The sequence below is a fragment of the Syngnathus leptorhynchus genome, chromosome 6 (assembly GCF_054491065.1).
Source record: "Syngnathus leptorhynchus isolate UIUO chromosome 6, UIUO_Slep, whole genome shotgun sequence".
NCBI classification, from domain to species: Eukaryota; Metazoa; Chordata; class Actinopteri; order Syngnathiformes; family Syngnathidae; genus Syngnathus; species Syngnathus leptorhynchus.
Window position 1 is genome coordinate 4434598 of NC_141200.1, and position 27907 is coordinate 4462504.

The 27907-nt window shown below is 40.6% G+C and overlaps 1 protein-coding gene and 1 long non-coding RNA gene across 2 annotated transcripts in view; one reads left to right on the forward strand and one right to left on the reverse strand.

Annotated features, from left to right (window-relative positions):
• Positions 1-1120: 1120 nt before the first annotated feature.
• LOC147055431 (uncharacterized) lies at positions 1121-10673 on the reverse strand. The gene is made up of 3 exons (XR_015066456.1): positions 10548-10673; positions 1943-2140; positions 1121-1845 (listed from the first exon to the last, which is right to left on the reverse strand). It is a non-coding gene; the product is annotated as an uncharacterized LOC147055431 (long non-coding RNA).
• A 566-nt stretch (positions 10674-11239) lies between these two features.
• The window catches only part of roraa (RAR-related orphan receptor A, paralog a), a 140736-nt gene continuing 124068 nt past the window's right edge, over positions 11240-27907 (forward strand). Inside the window, exon 1 of the mRNA XM_085914213.1 lies at positions 11240-11553. Coding sequence (XP_085770339.1) covers positions 11400-11553 — 154 coding nt within the window. The 5' untranslated portion in view covers positions 11240-11399. The remainder of the gene's footprint in view (positions 11554-27907) is intronic.

The window sequence follows — 27907 nt, forward strand, 5'->3', positions numbered from 1 at the left end:
GAGGACGTGTACTCCGAGAAGACCTTTAGCTGTCACCAAGGTGAGATGATTTATGATTTATTTTGCCATAACTCCCAGCTTGCACACTGCGCTGGGCCCACCTGTCAACAAACACAGGGCCTATAGCTTCTCTCTTAACGCTTTTCTTGGGGGGCTACGCATTTATTCATACGAATTATTTGTACATATGCGCGTCCGTAATTGGAACGAGGGAAGGAATTATTAAATAGCAACGAATGACAGAACTCCTGTGGCGCTAGATCCGCGGGATGAGGCTGACATGCTCGGCACACCTGGGCCTCCGGGCAGATGGTGAGGGTTGAGGGTTACGTAACACCAGACGAAGCCATATGTCTCCCAACCGCACAGAACCTTTAGGAGGCCCGGGCTTTGGCTTCCAAATGCACTCCATGAGAGACCGGAGGGCAATATGTGACGCTCCCTGATCTCAGACCAGGTGTTGAGCAACTTTTCTGCATTTGTTGGGAAGGAACCAGAAAAATGTTGAGTGACGGCATAATGGTGTTTTTTTTCTTGTCTTGTTCAACACAAGATGAATACATGTCATCCAATTTTATTTGTTTTCATGCTAATATTTTTATATACCGTAGTTTCTGGACTATAAGGCGCACCTAAAAACCTAAGATTTTCTCAAAAGCCACAGTGCGCCTTATAGTCCGGTGCGCCTTATATATGGACCAAATTCCTAAATTTAAACTGGCCCGAAGCATTGTGTCATGAAATCAATCATAAGTGGCCCGCTGAAGACTATGAATCATGAATCAAAAAGACTATGGATCATTATTTTGTGATTATAAAGTAATCTGTTGCATCTGAAGTTGAAATAAAAAAGATAAAATGGAGAATGATTTGATTTGGATAAAAAATCTGACATGATGCATTAATGGTGCGCCTTATAGTCCGGTGTGCCTTATATAAGTACAAAGTTTAAAAATGGGCCATTCATTGAAGGTGCGCCTTAAAGTCCAGAAAATACGGTAAATACTTTTGTTTTTTTAAACGATGTATAAGCGCAGCCATTGCACAGCACGAGTACTTGAACTCTGAATTACCTGGACGTTTTAAAGCACAAAATAATCTACGAGGGCAATTGTAGCGGCTGAAAGGGAACTTTTAATTCAATCGTCTTTTCTACATTCACTGTGCTGTTTACAAAAGCCCCCAAATAAGGGGGAAGAAAAAAAACAAAAAACACCTTCAGCAATCGACTCACTCTTAGCTAATTATTCATGGTAGATTTCCTTATTGTGATGAATCTCTTTCGCAATAAAAGGCTTAAAGACACAAACGTACACAAGTGCGCTAGCTTGCGCACAAACGCTTTCAGAGTGACATTTGAGACGCTTTCGGAATGGTTATAATGAAGAGTCGGAGCATCCAGAGGAGATTAGCGAGCTAAATGGGAAACAATAGACAGTACAGCGCGGGACAGGAGGATATGATTCTTCATTGTGTTAATCACAGCGGAACAGCCCCCGTCGTCTTGGCCAAACAATGCCGCGGGGATGCTAATGGTTACTGCCAGCCATGACGAAGAGTGCGCTCAAAATGATTGATAGTCAGAATCATATCAAGGTGACTTTCCATCAGAGATTGCTTAGATTGATCGATAATAACTAGCTTAACTTTCAAAATCATTTATCAGCTTTAATTTTTGTCCAAAGAGACAAACGGGGGCAATACTCGGTTCTTGTCACAAAATAGTTGGAATGGAATATTCTGGACTGAATTCAAGAAGTTTACCACTGTAGCCTTAAGAATTTGGCGGCGGGTATATTTCCCATTTGGAATGCAAATTTGGACTCTGCTCAAAGCTCTGCCGATCTGTAAAGAAAAATAAAATAAAAGGGAACATTAGCAACGATGAGTCGTCAGAATGCACAACTTCATACACACGAGGGCATATGTGTGAAGTTTGTACCTTCTTGACTTTCTTTGGACGAGGATGACGAGCAACATCAGGAGGACGACGACCATCTTGATGATGTTGATGAAGAGCATGTAGCGGTTCGGTGGAAACGGCGGGTTGCCCTCGGGACCTCCTGCGTCCACCTCCGCGAATACGACCGTGCACTGGGCTTCGACCATGACGGTGTTTCCGTTCATGTATTGGCAATTTCTGAGAAGAGATGAATCCAAAAGTCAGCCACCTTCACATTGAAGCAGAAAAATGAGAAGGAATTCCCAAATGTTCATCTTCAGTAATCAAATTGAGCTTTGGGTCCATGTCATTCTTTTCTCTTTGTGGCGACTTGTTCAAAATGGAGGATCCCATCCCTCCATGCATTAGTCAGGTTGCCTCTGCAACTATTTTGGAAAAACTTCATTCACAAGCGAGCTGGATGAGCAGTTCTTCAATTTTGTTTATCGCAGCACAATGTTGTCATGACAAAAGGGGAAGTGAAAAAAAGGGGGGGGGGGGGGGGGGAAACGCAGGTTTTTGCAAGCGTCTTATTCGGACTTCTTGTCAAATTGCAATGGACACCAAGTACAGTGTGACACAAAGACATTTACCATGACGTCGTATGCACTTCAATGCTAGCGCCAATACGAGGAGTCATTTTGAAGAAGCAAAATTGACACTAATCTTGTGCATTCTAAATGTCAGGAGTTATTTGTGTGCTGCTATTTGTTTTGTCCATTTTAAAAAGTCACTTTTGGATCAGAAAGGTGCGTTTTTTTGGCCCACGAGCGAGCGTTCAGATGTCCTAATTGAACAGACAGCGCGATTCCCAACGTGGCAACAAATGGTGCGAGGCGAACGTGTCGTCACGTTGAGAGGCTTATGCAAACGCAGGCGGGAAGGTGATGAATTTTATTTCACCTGCAGTGAGAGGAGCAGATGCTCGAGAATGATTCAGGATGTCACCACGAATGAAATATGAACATGTGTGAGTAGATATTAAGGGGCAGGCTAAGATAATGTGAGCATGATAAAGCTTAATGTTTGAAAATAGCAATCAATTGTTGTTACATCTCTACTTCTGCCCACTTGATGTTCTGGAAATATTAGAACGATTGTCCCAACATTTTGGATTTTATGGTTTCCTCTAACCATAGAGAAAAAAAGTGGGCAGTAGTACTTATGCCCGTTTATTGGAATTTTTTTTCCCATGTTTTTTTTCACTATGGGGAGTAAAAGGCTTAACCTCCATAAAATCCAAAATATCGCAGCAATCGTTTGAATAATTAAAAAAATTTAAGTCGGGATGAGGTGAAATGTGCACATTGAGGGGACTATTGGGTTTGGTTTTTTGACTTTTAAGTTTTTAAAGTGAGTACCCATTGAAAAAAAGGTATGTGGAATTTACTCAAATTAATCAATTGGTCGCACAAAATAAAATAATCTGGATCCAGATTTTGAGTAAAGGTTAAAAAAAAAAAAAGAAAAGGTGAGCTCACCAAACAATTTGTCTACTTTTCAATACCACCACCTTTGTTGCCTTAAACCACCGTAAGCGTCGATCGAAAATGCCTAATCCAAATATTTCTTCTACCAAAGCAAAAACTTTAATTATTTCTCATTAATCACTTTTTTAAGGCGACAGAGAAAGCGGCGAGCGTGATCAATCCAAACATTAAAGACATTACGCAGAAGAGAGCTTGATTAACCATCTCCGCCTCGCTCGCATTCTTCAACGCGGAAAAACGCTTAACTTTTCTATTCATATCTAACCATTTTTCAACCGCCGTAATGCCGACATTGTTTATTTTGAAAAGGTCATTAGAAGTGTGCGGTAGAAGTAGGCTGTGATTTGACGAAGGTAGAGGAAGGGAGCTCGGGCACGGTCTGGGCTGACTTATGGACATCCAACAGAGAAGGAGCCTCTTCATTAGCGCGGTGATTAAAATTGATGGGAAGCTACGCGGCTCCGGCTCCTCTGAACTCCCTGGAGCATAGCTCTCATTCCGCGCTCATTTATTTGGGATGTTGCGTTGATCAATAAAAAGGTGCCTGCTTCTCACTATGGGGTCTGGCTAGGGAGGAAAAACTCACCGAGGAAAACAAAGAGAAAGACAAACATTACAGAGAACAATTCGGGATTTGGGGAAACCAGAGGGAGCAAAAAAACAAATGTTTGACTTGTTTTCCTCGCTGTGATTTTTGTCACTACTTTTGCTCTCATTTAGTTTTCCAAACTTTCTGGAAAAAGAAACAAGTTCAAAAAGTTGCCTAGCATTCATTAGTAGAGTCGAAACATTTGGAAAAATCATTAAATTGGGATTCTTCCCGCCCTCATTAGTGATATTTAATAGCAAAGTCAAGCTAGACAAAAGTATTGGGACACTGTTAGACTATTACAGCTTTGATTGAATTTGCACTTTTTTTTCCCTCTTAACACCCCTAGAGGGCATCCTTTTGAAAAAAGAAAAAAAAATCCACAAATTAGCTACAATTAGCTAGTTAGCATGAATTCCAGATCCAAAATTCGGGACATTGAAGGAATAACAGTTTGATCAAATTCCGTACCTTAAAAATGCTCCGTGAAAATCATTCACTGCTGCTAGAGAAAAAATGCAGCTCTGGATATTTGTGACGTATTGAAAATGAACATACTCCGCTAAGTCAATATTTCTCCGCCAATAAAAGAGACTTTTATTGGTTTAGGGTATGTTAATTAAAAATTTGTGGAGCCTTGGTGGCTGGAGTAATGTACTAGCAAGAGCACAGAGCCACGGGAATTAATTTCTGTGCACTGGAGCGCTGCCAGATAATATGCAGACATGATGAACACAGTCCAGACTGTCTTTGTCTGGTCACTTGGGCTCATTCGAGTGGCCCGACGCTACCCGCTGCTCGGCCTAAACAAACGCAGATGATTGGGGTCATAGGTCGGATGCATTTGCCGTCGTTTGCAATGTGACGTACATTATGGAGAAGTTTGGAACTGCGGGCCGGTTCCTATTCAAATGCAACAAATGCCTTTTTTGCAGTGGATATAAAAAGTCTACACACCCCTGTTCAAATGGCAAGGTATTTTTTTCTCTTTAAAATCCCAGCGAAATCATTTAATGTGACTGTTAAGCCGTTTAACTCAACTGAAAAAAAAAAGGAGGGGTGAGATAATGTGGTTGCGCAAGTCTGCACACCCTGTGTTTAAAAATCAACCAACCACAACTAATCGTTACTGCCACTAATCAAAGTACATGGGATGAAACAAATAAAAGTTCAGTTGTTCTAGTAGGCTTTTCCTGACATTCTTACCTACAGAATGTAACCGGTTTCGGCGGGTCCCAGTTATAACGTAGATAGTTATATCGCGCTGTTTGAGTGACGGCATCGAGAAGGTTTTGAGCACTTGAGTGTTAGCTAAAACGCATTCATATCCAAATATGCTTAGAAACCATAAAAAAAACATGTTGCTCCGAGCTTTATGACATGTAAATTGAGAACAATGCTATTTAAGAGAACAAAAATGACTTCTTTTGACTTGAGACCTGCGACTCCTCTGTGTGGACAATTCAAGCTTCGCCGAAGCCAGCGGGTTCCGGAGAGAGAGAGAGAAAGAGCAACGGAGTGCAAGAGAGAGGGCTTTGAGGAAAGTCTTTTTGTGTTGGAGCCTTTGAATATCTATTCTTTATGATCTCTATTCCCTCTGCTGAAGTTCAGTGTGTGTGTGTGTGTGTGTGTGTGTGTGTGTGTGTGTGTGTGTGTGTGTGTGTGTGTGTGTATGAGCGGGGGGGGGGAAGGCGAAGGGTAGAAATCATAACACTGATGATGAGATGACACCAAGCATACTTTGGAGAGCAATTTTGATTCTTTAGACATTTTCCTAAAGTCAGACAAATATAACCGGAAGCAACGGCTGTATTCTTTCGGGCGGTCGCAACGGTTGTTATGACAGCGAGCGGTGTCAATCAGCCAAAGAAGTAAAATAAACATGAAACGGGGCGAGTTATATAAAGCTCTCCTTGATATTCAGCATCATACCTCTTTACCCCTGGTGTGTGTGTTCTATAATGGCACAAAGTAAGGACGGCTTGGCGCTGCCTTTTTCATCTCCGCCTGCCTTTTGTTAGTGGCGTCGAGAGCGGCAACGAGCCAGAGAAGGAGGAAGGCGATGAGGAGGCTGCTTGGGATTGGACCCGGTCCCTGCACGCCCAATTAAAGGAATCTTCTGCTCAAAAGACAGTCTGGCAACATGTGTTCTGACATTTGTCTTCCTGAGTGTTGTGATTTACCGTACTATGGAGCTAAAGGCTAAATTAGTAGCCGCCCAACATCAGAGACCGCACAGCGACGTCGGATTGGCGAGTATTGTCAGAGAGGATCAGAGAGGCAGCCGGAGCGTCGTTGTCTCGTTTTCATCATGGCGTGCAGCGGGAAAAGCGCCGACGACTGATCAGTCTGACTCTGTGTTTGTTGCGATGATACAAATGCAGGCGATGCTCATTGAAAGAACGATGATAACAATCAATAACAGATCAGGAAGGCAAATATACATTTACTTGTAGAGATGGAACTATTCAATGAGAGCCAATACAAAACATTACATTTCTTCAATCAATCAATTTAGTCTGAAGCTAAGAAAATGTAAATACCAGTCATTTATGAACAATACTGGTCTTTTAGTAGCTGTTTTCAAGATGGCCGGCGTACTACAGTTTGTTCTTGTTTTGATTTTCCATGTGGAAATGCAATTTGGTCGCTATCCAGGTGCGCATCTAGTCCAGTGGGATCCAGGGCTGAGGCCACCCCAAAATCCTCAACTATTTTACCGTTAACAGAAAGCTGCTATGTAGAAACAACAAAAAAAACAACACTAATTCCTTGCTTGATATTAAAATGCATCCTTTTTTTCCGTCGACGACCCTCAAATGAAAAAATTCGTCCACCCCTGATTAAGACAAACATAAAGTACATGTGAATATTTCAACTGTGACATACCTGCAGGGCCATAATAGAGTAATTACGGAAATAGAGTTGTGTTCCAGCTCAAGTGACGTCTGTCTCATAAAGTTTTGGCTCCGTCTGAAATATTGTGTTGTGAATGTGGGATTGTTTTCCCCCCCCCCCTTCTCACTACCTTTCCAGCTCTAATAGAGATCCTCCTTCCCCAGACACTGCTTTGATGTCTTCCTGTGGGACGTACTTGTGCCACATAGGATCCTCTGGTAAGTCTTAGAACCAGGCGGTAATAACGCTACTAATTACACACCTAGAAAAAAAAAAAAAACTCAACCTTGCACTCGATTCACCAGCCTCTTTGCTCACCCGTCTTTGGAATTCAACTTTTGTTCAACGCTAATTTGTGAAAGTGGAGCCGGAGTTGGGATAGCTGGCGGAAACGTGAGTGAGCTGGATGTTGCTGCAACAGCAGAAGGCTGCCTTGCGGTCAGCAGGGGGAAGAAGACATCAGGCCTCGGGGAAAAGCTCTTAACTTCTGTCAAGCACCAATAACCATGCCATTTTTCACCTCCCACTTTTTAACACAGAAAATCATCCTGCTCTCAAGTCATAAGAACTCCAGTCGCATGCCATCGCGAGTCCATTCCAGACTAGACTTTTAACGATTCCTCCCTCGGACACTAATCTCGACTTATTTCATTTTATTTTACATGAGGGGTCTGGATGACAGTTTGGATCAGGGATGGATAGTTTGTGATGAAAATTATTAAAAGTCATCTGCACTTAATGTAAACCATGTAAACATCAGTGTGTTGAGTGTGTGTGTGTACGGATGAAGCTAATTTTGTGTTCAGCAATGCAATTAAAATAATACAACATCATATAATGAGAGCAGAATGTATTAAGCCCATGCAAAATGTCACTGTATTATAGATAAACATTAAATATGCCATGTTGGGCAAATATTTTTTTTATTACCACTTATATATAAATGTTTAATTCCATATATGGGCATATAATGAATTTTTAAATGTCCAGTGCTGATCCACTGTGATCAAACCGCAGCTAGGTGGTGCTATTGAGAGCCATGCCTCCGAGTTGGAAAAGAAAGTACATCAGAGGTCACAAAAATCATCCAAAAATTTAACGGCGTAGCATTCTTTAACATGCAAAATATATGATCATCTACAATTGTTGCCCTTCAAATGACAGCAATGACTATTGCAGGTCTGCACCCACAAGGCTCCGATAAAGGCTCACTATGTGAAAGGAGTATGTTGCCATACATCACAACGTTTAACCCTTTGAACTGTCAGCGACACTTCACTCAGCCTCCCTCTCGACACGTTCATCTGTCAGACTGAAATCATAAATACAATCATTTCCCCAACGTTGTCTCTTTTATTCTGTCAACTTTTTCCAAATGTGAGTGTGCCTCTTCATTTCCGACACATGAATAAGTCAGAGATCATTAATATGTCTCTTTCATTACACGGGCGGGATTCAGAATTGCTTGCCGAGACATGCCTATGCAGGGTTTGGGCTACTGATGTCCGATTTGTAAAGCTATGTCACCACTTCCTTGTCGAAATAATTTGCATACATCTAAAAAAAAAAAAGCCTTCACTTCGAATGTAAATCTAGCGGTCTTTTTTATTTTACAATGTTGCATCTTTTTAATATTGCATTGAATAAAAAATTAAGAATATATTTGTTCTGAGGACAAGCAATTAAAGATAAATAGCCTGAATGTGTAACTTGTGGATTTAAATACTTTTTGTATTTCAAGATTGTGTAAGCAAAACATTATGCTAATGTCGCGAACACTATCTTGAGATACAATAGGAAACATTAAGACATTAGACACAAATTTTACGTCAGTTAAATTAACTTTGTTTTATTTTAAATACTAGCTAATGTTGACAAAAATCTTACATTCATGCTAAACTTATTTTAAGGCTCCGTTGAAAAAAACTAGTATATTTCGTTCCTTCGATTGAAACTGGCCAGACAAGATTAAAATGGAAGCTCATCAGTCTCCTTGGCTGTTGTCTGATAAACTTTTATTTGAAGGGTGTTCTATCTGCTGTGTCTCTTGTGTCTTCCTCCAGTGCACAACCTGATTTGAAATATAGCCTTACATAATAAGGGAGAAAAATAGAGTGGTGTTGCGCCCGAGAGCCGGTGTCACCTTAATCAATCATTTTTAAATGCGGGCGGGAGAGCTTACTTCGCTCACTTCACATCCTTCCTCTTTCTAAACAAAATGACAGCAGCATAATTCATTTTTTTCTCAAAAATTAAAATTTGTCCTTGTGCCGTTTTGGTTCGAACAGCGTGTTATGTCTTTGTCTATGCGAACTAGTTCAAAGTCCAATTCATACATTTGAAAATGAACTAGTTCACCTCATGTTTCATAAATCTACATTTTGAACGAAGTTCATCATTCCAAAAACACGTTTACAGTTCAATCTTCTTCTTTGAATCTTCCTGTAGTCTGAATGCCCTTGTGGAACTGAGCTGCCTCCCACAGGCCGGTTTTGGTACTGCGACAGACATCTGCTTTGGGTAGGAGACTGACAGAATGTCTGGTAAAATGTCTAAAAATAAAATAAAGTGGTATGTTTGTATCTCACTTCACCGAGCTCGTGATATTCTCTTGTGTCGTCTTGGATTCAATAGGTAAGAAGTAAGCGGGGGGGGGGGGGTCACACGGTCAAATTGTTCAGGGTGAAAAGGTCAAGGCAATTTGAAGGAGCTTAAGTTAAGCACAGGGAAAGAAACTTGGCCTGCCTGCTTGCTTGGCAGTCAGTGCTTCCCACTGGCTCTTTGACAAGAAGTAGGCCCTCGCCGCAGCGCAGCTCCTAAACTTATACCATAAAATAGTCTTGTTGGTGTGCAATACAAGCTGCTGTGGAAACATGAAGCATATCTGACAGGCCGATGAGTTATAGATCCTCTCTTGCGGTGTTCATTTTCTGCAACGTTCTCTGTCTGGCTCATCACTGGATATGCAATGAGTAGAATAACAGTCTGATAGGATCTCGTACAAAAATTGAGTTGTGAGCTGCGTAGGTTACCGGGTGAATTCTTCCGCGAGTGCATGAAAGCGTGATGGACAAGTATTTTCAAATCTGGTCTTCAGAAAATGTATTCAGACAACCACACCGTGTTGTTTTTGAACAGTTGCTGGAAAATAACAGCAGTGGTCCTGCGCATGTGTGATTTGATTTTCTGAATGGTGTACAACAAAAACTGATAGCTTGAGCAGAGGGAATTTCCTGTTTAGAGATTTTTATCTGGTCAGTTTTGTGGATGAGAATGGCTCAGGCTCACAGAGAACGGAAGGGCCATTACAATTGGGATAAGAAATTATTTTTTAATCTGGCAGATTTATAGTAACTGGCCCATGTTTTAAAGTCTGACAATTATTTGCAGATTTTTATTTTTTTGAACATTCACGATTTTCAATTTTAATCAGTTATGAGAATTTTAGAAATATATTATCAGCTGAAATTAAGCACATTAAGATGTTTCTTAATATCAAAATGAGATCTATTCGCATTTGCACAGAAAAAAAATAGACTTTTGGAGTGCTCTACTTAATTAATCTCACATCTCAAGCAAGTCACATTCTGCAATCAAAAGATGAATTTATGAAATGCTCAAAACTTACACAGCAGTATCTAGCAAAGTTGTCCTGTCCTTCTAGAAAAGCTGCACTATATTTTCCCACGAAGTCCCCCCCAAAAAAAGGCACGGTCAAACAGTTCCCAGAGGGCAGACGCATGTCACCGTCCACGTGTGCGTGTTTAAATGGGCGTGTGTGCTTAGTGATCACATGAGGCAGCACGCCGGTTTGAACCGTACCAACAAACCAAGCAGAGCATACTGGTTGCCTAGGCGACGCTTGACGGTAGTCGTTTACGACACCGTCTCAAAAACAAGGTCTCCTGTCAAACTGTTCTCAGTGGCCACTTTTAATGAAGAAACCCGCATGTACTGCGTGTAAACTGAAGTACACTCATTTGAAATGAGTTACTGCGCCGCTGCGTGTTTTTATTAACCAATTCGCGTCACTCAGAGGAGTTGTCACAAGTGTAGCATGTAGTTACCCTGTAGGTGGCATAATGGCAAGCTCTTCACCATAAAACGATGTCAGGGCGAAAGGGAGAGTTCAGTGACGTGTAACGGTAGTAACAAGGTGCCATTACCGTGTAAACGTGCAGCGGCTTCGTTACCGTGAATTACTTCCAAGGCCTTATGTATTCCTCCTTCAATTGCTAAAATCATCACCCCCCCCCCCCCCCCTTTCCTTTCAGTTTGCATGAGTGGAGCGCTCACTAGCGCTGTCAGTGGACAATCAGACCCGCACACCCACCTCCACACACGCTCGCATTTCTCATTTTGTTACTTCTACTCCAAATTACATCGCTGAGGCTTGGTGGCGCGGAGGGGGAAAAAAGAACAGCAGAGAGAAGAGTTTGAAGTGCACGCCGCAGCGAGGCAGCGAACCAACACATCCGACATGGAGTCTCCGCCTGATCCAGCGAGCGACCCGGGCAACAGCGCCTCGGAGCCGGCTACCCCGGTCAGGGAAAGCCCGGTAAGCCTGGAGACGCTCCGGAAAGCGGACCATCCAACCCCGGTTCGAAGGCAAACCTGCTCGAGCACCAATAGAGGTGAGTGAGGCTGTGGAGAAATGTGCCGAGCGTTTTTGGGGGGGCGGCTGTGAAACTTCCAAATAAATCAAATAGCTGCGGTGAAATAACTGCACAGTGTATCAGCATGAAGCTGCTTTCAGTCGAGTGGGCGCAGCGGTTTATTATTTCTTTGTCACGCGTTAACAGCGTTCATTCATGACAGCTCCAATCATATCTGTCACGATCAGTCACATGTTATATTTTGGATGATTTTTATGGCCAGTATATGCGATCCAAGCGGGGTGTCAAAAGTTTGTAAACTGCGGAGCCGTTTATCGATCGAGCTTCGCGTGGACGTGGGTTGCGATTCAACGTGTGACTGAAATGACATCTCATACTGTGCGTAATGAAGGGGCGACCGGCAGATGGATTTGGTTGTCTTTTACGCACCGCACAAACCCATTCACACTGGGCCTTTCATTTAAAAAAAAGAAAAAGAAAAGCGTGTGCATTATTGGCGTGGACTGTCTCGTTCGGATCTGTCAGTGTTGTACAGTGCATTAGACAATTTAACCACACCCCCTTTGTATTCCTCGCCTCGTCCAAGTTATAAAGATTTTTTTTTTTTAAAACTGATTTCCCCTACGTGACAAACTAGGATATAACGAAGTGCTGCAGAAGAACAATTAATTCATTCCAAGGTGTTTTGTGTACACGGCGCGCGCGCCCTGGTTTTTCCTGCCGTGTATATTTAGAGTGTGATATGGGGAATGTGGAATGTGAGCTGGTTATGTAACAGGTTTAGCCATAAACACAGTTCGGCGCACAAGCTGAGGGTTAGAAATCATCATATAAATCGTCAGTTGCAGATATTTTCCTTTCTCACCACTTTATGGGCACTTTTGGAGCTAATGTTTGGTGAAAGAAAAAATCACCCCTCTTGTATTTACACAGCACCGAAGGAGGGAGGGGGAAAAAAGTGTGTGACTTGTGGCTTGGCGCGGATGACTGCTCTTATGTAATAGCGGGGCAAAGGCAGGTAGTTGGGAAGCTTTGATTGATTTTTTTTTCTTTCTCCTTCTCTTCACGAGTCTGTCGGAGAGTCTCCTAACCTGCTGACCCACATTCAACCCCCCCACCATCCTATTTTATGCACCCGATTAAATAGTGTCTGGGAAAGAGAAGGAACGACAGGGAAAAAGAAACGCCTCTTGGATGTTATGTAATGCTGAGTAGGGAGAAAGAAAAAGCAGACGCATGTTTAACCCCTCCTGCTTTGAATGAGTCGTCGTCCTGCTGTTTAGTTTGAAGAAACGACAAGAGAAAAGTCTAACTTTTTCTATTTCAAAATTGCCATCACGACTATTACGTGAAATACACTGCAAAAGATTATTTGAATTGATTGTTTTGCTCAAAAAGAAGTTGAATGAGCATCCTGGTCAATCAAAAGTTTTTTTTTTTTTTTCTTTTTTAACGCTACACAGCCTTGAAGATTTTGTGGAAAGAGTGGCCGATTGATTCGTAGCACATCTCAAAGGATCTTTAAGTGGCTGTCTGCAAATGTGATCGCTGTAATGGCAATCTGTTGTTGTTGTGTCACTGGAACCTAATCAATAGCCTCTTAAATGGAGGTTTGCAGACACAAAGTAGAACATGAATTGGTGTGAAAAAGAAGCATCGTTTGGGTTGGGAAGCAGTCAAGCTGAAGTAATGTTCATTTGCGGTATAATGTTGTGACTTTTGTACAAACTCAAATGATTTCAATTTAGAAGGCACCGATACTGAGAACCGATACTTGATTTATACCATTATCCAGGGATGTTGATCTGGGGACGAAAAATGGGGAAGACTTTTTAGGGGTCCCAATCGGGTGTCATTTTCTGCCTTGGTTGTCGTAATGCTTTCATTTACAAATTATTAGGGAATTTTCATTATGAATACAGTAAGTGTTATAAAAAGTGAAGTTGTGGTTGCTGAACAGAGCTCTTGTGGTTTTACATAATTTAATAGTCTTTTATTTTATTTTAATATTTGTTAGAAATGAGTGAGTACTGATAACAGGTATCGGTATCAGGCTGATTCTGGATTTACCTAAGGTATCGAGGTCTCGTGGAAGCTGCGTATACCACCAATACCAATACCTAAGATAAAACAAAATCTGACATTAAGTCCACCTCGCCATTAGTGGGCGCTATACCGCGGTACATTGGTTAAACTGCATGAGAAAGGGCTTTGCTCACAATTTTTGTTATTGTGTTGAACAAAATTTTAGCAGTATCGGCGAGCGTTAATACTCGAAATGGTATCGGTCTGTCTAAAGTGGTATCGGACCTACCTAATATTTATAATCGTCACACAAGCGTTCTAGTTTACTACTGCAACAATAATATTGATATAATTTTATTTTAAAAAGTCCCTCAACAAACTCTTAATTGAATCAATCGATGCGTTCTGTGCTCGTGGTTCGTATTAATATTTCTGTGAGTTTTTTTTAAAGTAATGTTAAGCGATTTGCTTGTCGAAAACAAATCAAACCTGACATTCCAGCTTAGCGGCTGATTGAAAATAAAATCAGCTCCTGTTAACGGACGCATTGCCAGACTTTCATCCAGTAGTTTTATTTTTGGACTGTGAAATGAGAGATCTCAGCTCTCGTGGTGGCATCGTTTATTTTGTTGTCCTCTCTTCTCAGCGGACGCGGTGCAGCCAAGCAAAAAATATTTTTCAAATAAATTATTATTTTTTTTTTTCTTTACCGAGAGCTCGGAGACGCCTTGGAGCTTTCACACCACTTAACCGAACAAGCGCTTCACTTCTCAAATTCACTGAGTTCCCGCCAGAAAATGATTCAGGTGTCAGCATCTGTCTATACCGTCAATATAGAATTTCATTCCTCCTGTGTTTTCACGTAAGAGGCGATAATACCACATTTTATGTATCGTGCACTTATTTTTTTTTTTGAAGCATTGATTTATGAAACAGTCCAGCTCACATCTGTGAGCTCACCTGACAAAATGTGTTCCTCTCCGCTTGCTGTGTGGGCACTGACATCTGGTCCCAGTTTAGACTTTGGCACGGCTCCTGTGGAGGGAAAATAAGGTATTCTCGTTTTATGGATTTCAAAGGTCAATTTGCATTTGAGCGGAGGAGTGCTTATCTAAGAAGGATGTGACATCAGAATGAAATGTGCTCGGATTCACCCCCCCCCCCCCAAACATGAGAGGCGCGCTCTGTTCTCTCTTCCTGCATCTGTTTGAAGACACAAATTTAGATTTGGTGTCTGTGTGGCTGCTATTTTGCATTCATGAAGTTTTAAGATTAATTTGCATGGCTTTTCTCTTGCACAAGACATTTTTATTAGGAATGGAGACAGAATTTAATGCTGGATTTAAACTCGATTAAAACTTATTTGTTTGATGTAGTGCTGTTCTATTACATATAAACACATTGTTAGCTCGCATACTGTATGTATAATATGAATATAAACAAGTGTTTGTGAAATGTTGGGCCGCTGAGTTGTGAGAATGCTGCGCCAATATCGGGAATGGACTGTACAGTAAATGAAAAAGTTGTCATATTGGATCGATCGGTCCATCGATTATCATTTTTTACTGAACTGGCAAATCATATCATTTATTCTATGTTATTATGATTTGATTTTTGGATAATCACTGAAAACACTGGTGTCAAACCCGAGGGCCGGGGGCCAGATACGGCCCATCACCTCATTTTATGTGGCCCGCAAAAACAAATTGTACATTAAATTCATATGTCAATACTAAAATAACAAATTTTCCTTAAAAAAAATAGACATATTGCTAGCATCTTTTATTGCCGTTCATATTTTTTAATATTTAAAGTTTTTAATCGTCTTTTTATTAGTCTCGCCGATACTATGACTACGACGAGGCCCGTGACAAAAATAAATTTGACACCCCTGACTTAAAACGAATCCTGCCCCCCCCCCCATATTGTTTATATCATTCAAAATGTGCTTTCTAACAATGAAAAAAGCCATTGTCACATCAGAATCGAGCTCTTGCTAATGTAACATCTTGCATGTTAAACCACATGATTATACAGAGCAAATTGGATCATTAGAAAAAGCTATTTTGGATACAGGATGTTGTTTTGGTCAATTTTTGTTGCCTGATTATGTTTCACGAATGACTGACTGCGCCTCAGCTCCCACACGCTTCTTTTCCCACAACGGCATGGTTTATTATCTTCTGCATCCTTAATGAAACAGACCATCGCCTTGATCAAAATGATCGATTTTCATAGCTTTTCAATGGTGGCTTGTCGTAAACACGTGTCATAAACAGCAGCATTTGCTTTTAGTTGTTGAGTTTTTTTTTTTTTAAAGGTCAAATTGTTGTTTTGTTGGTGTCGATTACGACCCCCCTCTCCTTTCCCTACACTCGCGCTGCACTAAATTACTGCCTGAGAACATAAACATGTCAAATTACAAAAACTGTAGGACTACACATTTTATGATTTTGTCGATTATCACTACTTGACAACTCCTACATAGTATGTGCATGCATCTTTTTCCTCCTCATATTAAAATTAAATGTGATTTTATTTCAAAGTGCTCAACAAAAATAAGCAATAAATTAATCTGTATTACAATATTTTATTTACATAAATGTTTTGGTCTTCTAGAATATCCGCTAAAATAATGCACGATTAGAATATTTATATTTGTTTACATTTACAACTGTCCCACATGTATTAGCCACACGAATGCTGTCTTTCTTTTTTTTCTCTTTCTCGAAAGAAAACCCATTGCCAGTTCACAAATCCCATCCACTACCTTCAAAGGTCAATTTTAAAATCCATAATGTGACTTCCAAGACTCCATATGCTTTTAATCAGCACGGGCACTTTATTTAAGTGTTGTAGGGGGTGTCAGAGTTAATTTAGGCTGACACGTTGCGAGACGTTTACGCGGCGCAGGAAACGCGAGGCAGGAAATGACAAATTAATGACCCACGCGTACAACTATTTTGAAGTGGCACTGCAATTATTGGCTTTGTTAAGGTTACACTGTTGGGAATAAATGCCTTGATGGATTTAACTGAATGTTTCTGACCCTTAATCAGATTTGAAAAAAATCCGACTCACGTGAAACCTTTTATCTTGCAATCAAATAGGAAATTTGATCACTAACATGTGCTGCCATTAAAACTTTCGTAAAAGTTGCTCATCAAACCAACTCTACACCAAAAAAGTAAAAGTTGTTGTAATGTGGGCCAGTTTATTTTAGAGTTTGAATCACCAGCGGCTTCAAACTGGGGCTGGCGAGCAACATTTGACTGCTGATAGACACCAGATTTGATGCAAACTCTCCAGTGGTGAATGACAGCTCAGATCTATGGCCCATTTACAGAAGATGATGGGGGAGAAAAAAAAAAAATCGGAATAGTAATGACCGGAAATACTCCAGATGCATTATTGGATTATGTTAAAGGCGTCTAAATTTAATGTGGGTACACTGTGACCCGAGTTCTGGTGGCGTTTGGCTCGGTGTTGCTCCGCACAACATGGGCCTCTTCACAAGGGGCCCTGCTGTGAAAAAAAAAAAAGTGCCGGGAGAGATGTAATGGCATGGGCCGAGCCTTTCATGTCTTCAAGTGTGCCCAGACGGTGCAGTGCTCCCTTAGCATGTAGGTACGCTTGTCAAGTTCCAAATGGCGGCGCTCGCTCGGGACGCGTGGCGAGCGCTATCTAGCCATCGTGTGGCTGTGCACACATGTTCTGCATCATGTCATATGTGTCATGTGGACTTGGCGCTGTCGTGAGTCTAACCACAGAAACTTTACCATGGTCATGGAGACTGTAAAAATACTCGCCCATGGCGTGAGGCCCTTTGTAGAGACACAAGCCGTCATTCCGATATTTTGTATTTGTATGCGTAAACTTGACCCGTGCGCTGTAGAAGCAATTTGCCAAGTTTACTGGCAACATAAATATAAAACAACAAATTTAGTTGTGTATACTCAAGTTTATAGACTATAAACAAAACAACTTTGCTTTAAAAAAATGCCCTGCTATCTTAATGCTAACACATATTGGAAAATATCATTGGCGAGCTAACATTTAGCAATAGTAGCGGTTTTATGACACTTTATGCATATTTCCAGCACAAAAGGTGGAGCAGCACATGTGGACAGATATTACCGCAATACTCACATGCATGTTTTCATTATCTAAATATTACAGCGTCTTACTGAGATGCTATTCTTCGTTTATGTCCGCATAACTGAATTTTATTGCAACCAAGACGGGCTCGTTATTGTCATTTTCTGTACAGTCAATTTGATGCTATTAATGAGCAAACTTTGTTAATCACCCACAATAAATAAAAAAAAAACTTTGGGAGATAAAGCAACTTGAAAATCAGTGTCGTTTCTCTTGGCTTGATGTCTTATATTGGAATAACAGGCGCGACTTAATCTCATAAATAAAAAAGGGAAGCGATACGGATCCGTCCCCTCCAGGTACTGGCGCCACTTAATCGAATTAGCTCCACTCGCAGGCTTGACGGGCTCTTCAAACACCCCTGGTGACTTTTGAGTGCCGATTACAATCAGCTACTATTTTCAGCTTTGATTAAAATCTGGTGAGCTTGGTCACTTTTTTTTTTCTTTTTTTTTTCCCCCCATCTGCAGTACAGAACTGACTTATGTGGTTAGTTAAACAATGGCAATATTCAACTGTTAATCCTGTGTGCGTAAATCTGATTAAAAAAGATTGATGGATTATTAATTATTCATTTTTAGGAAAAAATACAAAATATGGATACTAGAGCAATAATTTTATGTTATCGTCTGTACGGCTGGAAAATTTATTGAATTCAAATTGACGTTAAAATGCAGTAAAATCACATTTAATTCATATTATTTATATATTTAATAATATTAATGATGCAGTAAAATCAAATTTATATTAATTATATATCTCATTTAATTAATTAGACTGAGCACATAACTCCAATCATTAGCATAACCAACTTATAAGACCAAAACAATTATGTAAAATTATTTGGCTATTTATTTGACTTTTATTACATGTTTATTTTTTTGCTTGTGAAAAAATAGCAGCATATTAAATCCCAATTGCAATACTGAGGTTGAGTGGGGAAAGAAAATCACAGAATCAAAAAAAATTATATTTCATAATCAATCATTTTTTGGGGGGGGAACAAAGACAATGAGTGGAACTGGTCGCTTGCTTTGCAATTGTGGTAAAAAAAATTCTGTCCCTTTTGTTTCTTTTAGAAACCAGCTTTGAATACAAATAAGTCACGTGATTATTTGTACTGAGCTCGTGTTTGCCGATTGATCGCTTTCGGAGGCCCACCCAGCCGGCGGTACGGCGGCGCCACGGCACTCCGTCGAGTCGCCATGCTGCTTTCTGACAGTGATTGAAAGAAAGAGTCACCGTCCCCGTTCCCTCTCGCTGACAAATATCCTTCATCTGATCAATCACTATTTGCAGCTTTATCTGACTAATGCCGTACTTAAGAGGCAATAATTAACTGCGCGCGGGGGTTGTTAAAAGCCTATTTTTACGTGACAGACAGAAATAGGCACACAAGAGAGACGGCGGCGTATCCGGTTGCTCTTATCAAGCGCAGGATTATTGAGTCGTAACATCGACAAAATTCTCATTGTGAAGAAAAGGTGATTCAAGAAGAAACGTTTTTGTTTCATTCCGCGACCAAGTCTCAGGCCGTGAAGTCTGCAGCACGATTGCGTAAAAGTGATCAATGGTGATTCTTGTGATGCTCAGTCACATAAATTGATTCGGTTACTTGGGTGGTCAGAAAATGCACCAAAAAATGTTTGTCATTGTTTTCCAAAGTGAAAACAGATGTTTGCCCAAAAAAAACCAAAAAAAAAAAACCACAAAGATGATCAGTCTGCTTTCATGGAGGTCTTTAAAAATCTGAGAATAGTCACAAATGATTTGGACAATTTGAACTTTGATTAGATCTGTAGTCGATGAATCGATTCTTAAAATAGCCGATTAATTTGATTTGAATTTCAGAAAGATCTCGTTATGATTCTCCGCTTGTTTTGTAATCAGCACAATCTGATGGTTGCGGTTCAAATTTTACCAGATATTCTTTGACATCGTACCCTTTTAGGCCGTGAGGTAACCGACATGACTTGTCGAAAGATAAAGAGTCGACGCGTCAGAAAACACAGCGACGTTTACGAGATCGCTATCTCGTCTACATGTCATCATCAGCCTCCGACGTGTTACCCCCGAGCTGATTTGATTCCGGGCCGGGTAAGGTGGACAGGAGAGATTGATGGCGTTGTCCCCGGCCAGACTGATAAGGCGCAATTATTCCCGTAGGGGGTTGCAAACACGGCGCTCCCCGAAGATGCGCCGTGCACGGCTGAACTGAGGAGGCGAAGCGTTCCCTCACTCAATGCAAATTTTACAGGGGCCACATTCCGAGATGATCCCGATAACCCCCTAGGAGTGAGCCCTCTCGGCACTATGGGGGGGGGGTGTTGTTTAACACAGGTGCGTCTTGGCGCACTCAGATGAAGACAAAGCGAACACGCTTGAACACATGCACATGCTACACTGCACACAGTTAGCAAGCGTTAATGAAATGTTGTCTTGCTATTGGAAAACTGTGTCAACAGTCCTCTTGTTATGGTCTTGGCCTGTGTTTTTTTATTTTTTATTTTTTGCATTTGCAGATTTTATTTTATCGGTGGTATGTGAGCATCACTCTTTGTTTTATGTTTTAATGTAATAAATAAATAAATAAATAAATAAATAAAGTAAATTCCATTGTATAGGCCAAATATATTCAATTTTATTTTGTCAAGAAGTTGCACCAAATAAAATCATCTGGATCCAGATATACATTTTTCATATTTAATTTATAGTATACTTAAAATATTATCTGGAGACGATGACGAGTAACTTCAACATTTTGCCGCCATTGTGCATAATATAATCATATAGTTAACAACAAAATCAAATCTTCTGTCTTTTTTGAAGACTTTTTGAAGACTTTGATTGGTTGTTTGCCATGATGAAGAACTGTACTGTATCAAAACCGACCGCTGTTCCTAATAATTAGCTCTCCATCCATTTCTTTCCCGAGCGACACCCTTGGACTTGTCGTCGGTCACGCACAGGTCACTTCTCAACAAACGAGAATTCCCGCTCCCAGTCGCAGTTACGGACAATTTGCCAGTTACATCATTTTCCATCACTCTTGAGTGTCTTATGATCCACATGATTGAAAACACGCCGTTCCGGGCTAGCCATAGATAGCCGTGTAGCGCGAGAGAACAAATTCCGTCTTTGTTATTCAATAACAAGGTTCGCCTTGCAAGGCGCTCAGTGTGTGTGAGCAGATGGCGAAAGGCTGGTGCATAATAGATCTCCCTCCGTATTAACCGTAGCACATGCTGGGGGTGTCGGTGGATGTCGCGCAGAGGAGTAAAAGAGAAGCGGTGACCTTCTGTCCCGTCATTTACCCCCTCGCGCCCTTCATACTGCTCTCAAATTACTTTGTTTTAGCCAATTAAAGCGGCCAACTGAGCGTCAAGCGGGCTGCCGTTTTTCGCTCACCTGGACCGCGGTGACATTATCGCTCTGTCATGGGAAGCGATGGCCGCACGTGGGCTGCGGGGCCTCCACAGCGCCACCTCGGACCCCACTGGGTTTGCCGGGATTAATGTAGCGATTGCCACCGTTTCACTCAGCGTGCTCACTTGTTTCCCACGCTCGTTCGTGTTTACCAACTAGAAAACAAATGTACTTTTTTTTGGTCAGGCTTTAAGTGAGATATGTTGTTTTGGATCCTCTGAGGAGCAGTGGCTGGAAAGTGTTGCGCGGAATTTGTGAAAGCAAGAATTGAGTCGATTTTTAAGAATCTGGACTGCTAGCAATTAGCGCTACAATTAGCTTTTGTGCTGAGCTCGCTATATTTCACATTATGTTGTTGTTTAAAATAGAGATGAGTGAGTGGGAGCAACTTAATTTTGAGAATTGGGACTTATCTGACTTGTGCAGTTGTAATTCAGTGCTATTAACATCTGCAAATTGAAGGCTAGCATAGATCTAAGATGGCTACTTCCGGCCTTTTCCTTAACCTTGTAACCACAGAGATACTGTTGAAAGTTTTTAATTTCAGGCAGTTTTTTTTTTCGTTATCTACAGTACATACTTATCCATTTTATGTTTTCTAAAGAAAATTGTGATTCTGTAAATCAAAAATGTGACATGATTGAGACAAATTTGGATCAATTCTGGATTCTGCAAACAAAAATTAGTCAAAGAAATGTCTGTCAGCTAACTCAACAAAAACTGGATTTCAGTTCTGGTCTTACAAACGACTGGTGTCTAAATGCGCAAGGAATTTATCATCTTTCAAGACAGAGCGGTGATCAAGATAGCATTTGTCGACAATCGATTCAAGATGCAGATCCTTTTTTTTTTTTTGTAGCTCAACAATGGAAGGAACGTCGCGAGACACCACAATAGTAGGCGAGAGATGAGCGAGAGAGAGAGAGAACCTGAGTGTTCAATGTGAGCACAGATTATGCGCTTCAAGGTTTTGGATTGAGCGCCAACAATGACAGTTGGGCTGGGAATTGCTCGTCGGGCCGGTCTCCTTTCGGAAACACCACTGGGTCCGGGGCTCATCTCGGTAGTCGGCATCGTAGCTCGGGGAACGGGCGGGCCCCCGACGGTGCTTGATGAGCTCCCACTAATGGTTGCTTCTTTGAAAGCCGGCGGGCCCGTTTGAGGGAGAGGGTCTTTTTACTTCCCTCCAGCTCAACTTGGCCGAGCATTCGTTGAGCAGGCTTGCCCGCCTTTACTCTCCTGCCCGCGTGATGCTACGCCAGGGGGCTGAAACGTCTGTCATTTGTTTCACTTTCAAATAGACGTGGATTATTTACTAATAGAAAGTAAAAATTGGTTTTTTTTGGGAGGTATTTTTAAAAAAATGGTCGAAATGCATTCTTTCACGCTCGAAATAATAAAATCTCATGCTCGACCGGTGATTGTGTGTCCATAGTTTAATGTGTGTAGGGCTCAAGGGCACATCAACAGCGCTTAAGGCAAGGCAACTTTATTTATCTTGTGCATTTTCATACACAAGATAATGTGCTTCAAGTAGCTACAAAACAACATTGAAAGGCAAAATAATTTAAGTCATTTTAAAAAATAACAGAGGAATTCAAGACCTTGAAAAGCAAAGTAAAGAAAAAAAATAACATGATTTGGGGAAAAATGGAGTCTAGAAAAAAACTGCTTTTGTCATTTGCATGCAGCATAACAGCTAAATGCTGACGCAGCATGTTTTACTTTCAACTCTGGGTTGCATGGGTTTGCTGACCTCAGAACCCAACTGGGTTTATATTCCATGTGCATTTCAAAACAAACAACCAACTGCCATGACTCTAGCAACTACTCAGCCCCGATTCCCATATTCTATTTTTAGACTTTGGGGTCTCCTGCATATTTATCCCAAATAAATTAAAAATATATATTTTATTGAGAATAGAAAAATCTGATATTGCATTTTTTTGCACTGATTCGAACATTATGTAGCTGGTTGACTGCAGGTAGTCACCATATTTTATTAACATAATGTAGATAAAAACGGCCAACAATATGAAAGCGTTTACTTTCTTGATTGAAACGATGATTGGCGCCCTTAACCTCGACCGCTCATCTCAGCAGGAGCAATTTTTTTAATCTTCGCCACACTCTTCAGTCTCTTCACAAGTTGGACTTGTCCTTGAAAATCTCCTTTTAAAAAACTTTCCGCTTCCCCCCTAACTGGAAAGTAGGCCATAGGGCAAAATGGTGAATTTGATATGGAGCACCTTGTCAATTAAAAACAATGGCGGCGGCGTAGGAGCCCATTAAAGAATGAGCTCCAATTCCCTGAAAAATGTCCCAGCTAGACCTTCCCAAAAAAAGAACACTGCATACATTTCTACACTTCTCGACACCCAAATTAATTCACTTTTTTTATTTTTTATTATTGAATCACTTGGGAGATCATCCATTTGAGCAGCGTCGATGCTTCCGAGATTGGATTCCACTTCCCCCCCAAAAAAATACAAAATCTGCTTTAAATGTTTTGTTAGGCTGCACATCATGTCGCCGGTGAAGTAACAGATGTTCATAGTTGCGTAATAGTGAGCGAGGTGGGGGAAAGAAAAAAAAAAAAACAGCTGGCCGAGTTGTTGTGCAGCGGCGTGATCAAATGGTTTTAATTTGATCTGACCTCTTTGTCTAAGATTCTCTAAGCTCCACACTGTCATCAAACAGAGGATCAATCGGGTCCACTCTCAAGCTGATCAGAAACTGCCATATAATACAAATAAAGCAACAAATTCACTAACAATGTGGCTGTGTTCATTTTAGTAGTTGTCAGGAAATCTCTTAAAGTCATGATTTTAAATTAGCCGTAAATAATAATATATAATAAAAATAATAAAATAAACAAGAAATAAATCTGATTCAAAATAAAATAAATAGAATAAATAAATAAAATAAATTAAAAAAAATCTGCCACTTTTGCTCTGTTTGTGTGTGTAAGCGAGTCACAGTGGTTGCGCAGCCGCATTTGCGGGCCTCATATTGTCTTCATTAAGTGATTCAAGAAATGGGTCAATTTGTGTGCTTGCATGCTTGGTCATTTCCTCTTTTAAAACATCTCCATCTGCCTACTATGCTGCTTACTTGATGATCTATCTCTTTTTTTTTTTTTTTTTAGATTTCTATTCAAAAATAATATTTACATACTTTCTTGTCTTCTCCACTTATACTTCCACACCTTAAACCGTAAAATGCTGAAGTCATGATATTGCACAGAAAGAGCCGGTTTGTGGCCACCCAAAGCAACATGCTCTGCTAACATCTAACTTGAGGGTGGCCACCTGTCAGTTGAGGTCGACTGACTAGTCAGCCAAGTGGGGAAGCCCAAAGCCCGGAGTGTAAATAAATGTTTCACAAACAGTATGTCAGCAACATTATATAGGGCATTTGCTATTTTTGCTGTATTTTTTAAAGGGCAATATTTAGAATGATTGGCGTGTAAAAAAAAGAAAAAATCGCAAACCTTTTCTTTTTACATCTACTGACTATTTTATGTGGAATGAAAGGAATATAATTCCATGGCATGTACTGATCATGTAGAGCTCTAATTGGAAGCAAGAGCGGCGGGCGGATACGGTGCAAGGAAGAAGGGGAGCGAAGGAGACAGACGGGGCTCCTAGATTGTTGGGCCGGGGGGAAAAAGTTCCCCCGTGCTTGTCAGAGTTTGAGCAAGTTCAGAATTGATGGAGCCCACAGGCAGCACTGCTAATTTTAGTAGAAATCACCTAAGTGGTTTGGCTAATTTATCCCGGCTCCTCTGCCCCTGCTTGCCCCCCCCCTGATATATGCACAAAGCGTGAAGGTACCAAGAGGTGACAGAAGCAACAGAAGGATATTTTGTGCCCAGCTGATTCGCACATGGCCACCCGGTTCTACTCTTTTATACATTTGGATATTATTTGACCTTTAACAGCAACTCAGGTTTAGTCAGCTATTGCACAAATTGGGGACAGGAAAAAAAAAGCAATTTGCACTTCATTTAAAAAATACATTCTAAATGAAGGGAATTAGATTCGATGAAACTCCTGATGCTATGCATTACATTGCAACATACTGTTAGATTTTGTGCACAAAAAGCATGAAGTCAATTTTTCACAGTTGATAATCACCAAATCAGCCAGGTACACATTAATATTATTTTTTCTCATTTGCATATCTAGTGGTTTATTTTATGAAAAATCTCTTCAATAAAAAAAATGTTTTGAAGCCACCGGCGGAGCTAGGATTTTTTTTTCACTGAGAGGGGGGGGGTAATTACAAGAAAAAGATAAAGTGAAATATAGCCAGATCAGCACAAAAGCTAATCGTTACCATTGGTGCTTGACATTCGATACTCAAACGTTTCGAAAAACTCCATTCACACGGAATCAACAAAACTCGTAGAGGCATAAAAAAAAACTCTGCTCTTCTCCAACTTTGAATTTGCATTGAAATTTTAATTAATGCGTCTTCTTGTAAGGAAGTTCAAACACATCCAGAGGCAACCTTAAAAATAAACACAACATCGGGCTTCCTGGTTTAGTATGTATCGTTTTTTTTTGTTTTTTTTATCTATACAGTTGCGCGAACAAATATAGATTTATCTTAGTAAGTACCGGTGACACACTACATGAGATATCCTTGACATCCACAGTTTTGTATTTGAACGGGGAATGCGCCTTGTTGACAAGCACATTTTGTGAGCAGAGTGCAAGAGAAGATGTATGCAGTTTTGTGCGCTAGCCAACACTTCTTGGCAGACCAATGCGTAGTTTGCATGTGCCAAGCACCTGGTCAAACTGCAAACAACCCAGAGGCTTAAGGATTCTCTTTAGCCAACAATGACTGAGATGATAGTACCTGGAAAGTTATCGCCCTCCCGTGCTTATCCGAATACCGTGGGAGTGATTCAGGGGCTAAAGTTAGCTGTCATGCTAACAAAAAAAAATTTGTTTAGTGCTGTACAATATTTCGCTTTGCCAGTTGATTTTGAGTAAAAGGCAAAAAAAAAAAAAAGTCAAACGAGCCAGTATCAGCATTTCAGAATATCTGCATAGCTTAGTTTCATTGTGCATGCTCATGCTTGAGTCTTTAGCGGCGATCCAATAACGAGTTCCACAGATGGGTTTATTGGCGGCGGATTGACAAAGTCCTTCGTGTATGCGGCGGAGAGTGTCAAAGTGTCTCCCGTGTAGGATCATCTCCAGGTTTTGGGGGGTGGATGGATGGAGAGTGCCAGACAAGCTGGCAGTCGCTGCTCCGGCTCTTCTCCACTACCTGTTCTGGAGTGCAGCCAGGGTTAATTATAGGGGGGAGCTTCAGAGTCTTGTGTCATTTAGGTTGGAAGACAGAATTTTGTCATAGTGCCATGTCCTATAGTGACAAGACAAGAGTAAAAAAAGCCCACCTGCTCGTCTCCGCTTTCAGCAGCACTTCTCTCTCTATTAGTTATTCCACTCTGGAAGCTCGAAAAATGCCACATGTGTTTCAGCTTGGAGTCGCTTTGATGAGAAAAGCATTTCTTATCTGTTTTGAGTGTCAATGTCGAGAAATCAATGTGGATAGAGTTTTATGTCCCGGTGTCCAAATGTTTTGATTTACTGTTAAGCCCACGTTTATTCATGCTCTTGTATTTCCGTTTTTTTCTCGCAGTGTAAAAGACGCAATGTATGGATAAATAAATATCACGTTTTACTCATGTCATGATAAATACATCCAGTGTGTGACGCAATTCCAAGCGGGCAAACCGGGATACGTTTTAGACATTTGGGGCGTTCATTTATCGTTACACCTTTGAAACAGTGATGACTTTTCCGCAAATTTCTAATTTTAAATGTGTTTAAAATATTGTCTTATTTACTAAGGAAACAAAATATTGTATCGGTACCAGCCTCATTTTTCGGTACTTGAAGAGGCAGCCGATAACAGCCACAGATACATCTGACATTGACTAAGTCCTCCTCAGCAGTAGATGGCGCTATACTATGACAGTTTGAGGCATCTATATCTAGAAGTTGATGTTGTGTTTAGTTCCACTTTAAGGAAATGGCAAAAAAAATATTCTTAATTCATTCAATCGTTATTTCTGCTCAAGACCATTATATCCTGTGTGAAGAACATTTCTCGACAGTATGAAGAAACATTCAAGCCTTTCACCTTTATTTTAGCACCCCCTCAGGCCCAAATTTCCACTTGTTCAAAAACATCTTTCAAAGTTTAAAGGGCATATTACGGCGGACATTGTCGTACCCGGTTATATTTCCCTGAGGATTTCCGTCCATTTGGTCATTGTGTGACCTTTCTTCTGGTCCCAATCTTCTGCTAAATTATCCAAATGAAGTACAGTAACTGGAATATAGTAAGTACTTGGTGAGTTTACCTTAACATTTGTTTTCATGTTAACTACAAACTTGACTTCAGAATGCTCAAGAGTAAAAAATAAAAAATTTTTGCAAAAGGTGATTTCATTTCCAGTTTCCAAAATATTTCCCATCAATTGTCTATTTTCTAGCTAATTTCTTCTCAAGAAAAAAGTTTATACTCTGACAAGTTTCCGGTCATAGCACTATGGCTTCTGTTGGTCTTTGGAGTAAAAAAAAAAAAAAAAAAAAAGAACAGCGCGTGTCGAAGTTTTCTTCCCCCGTCTAGTTATTTTTACAATGACCTATTTCCGCCATTGTTGTGGCATTGTTTTGACCTTACACTGAGCAATTTTCCCAAAGTCAAATTAGGTTGGGCCATTCAAAGAAATGTG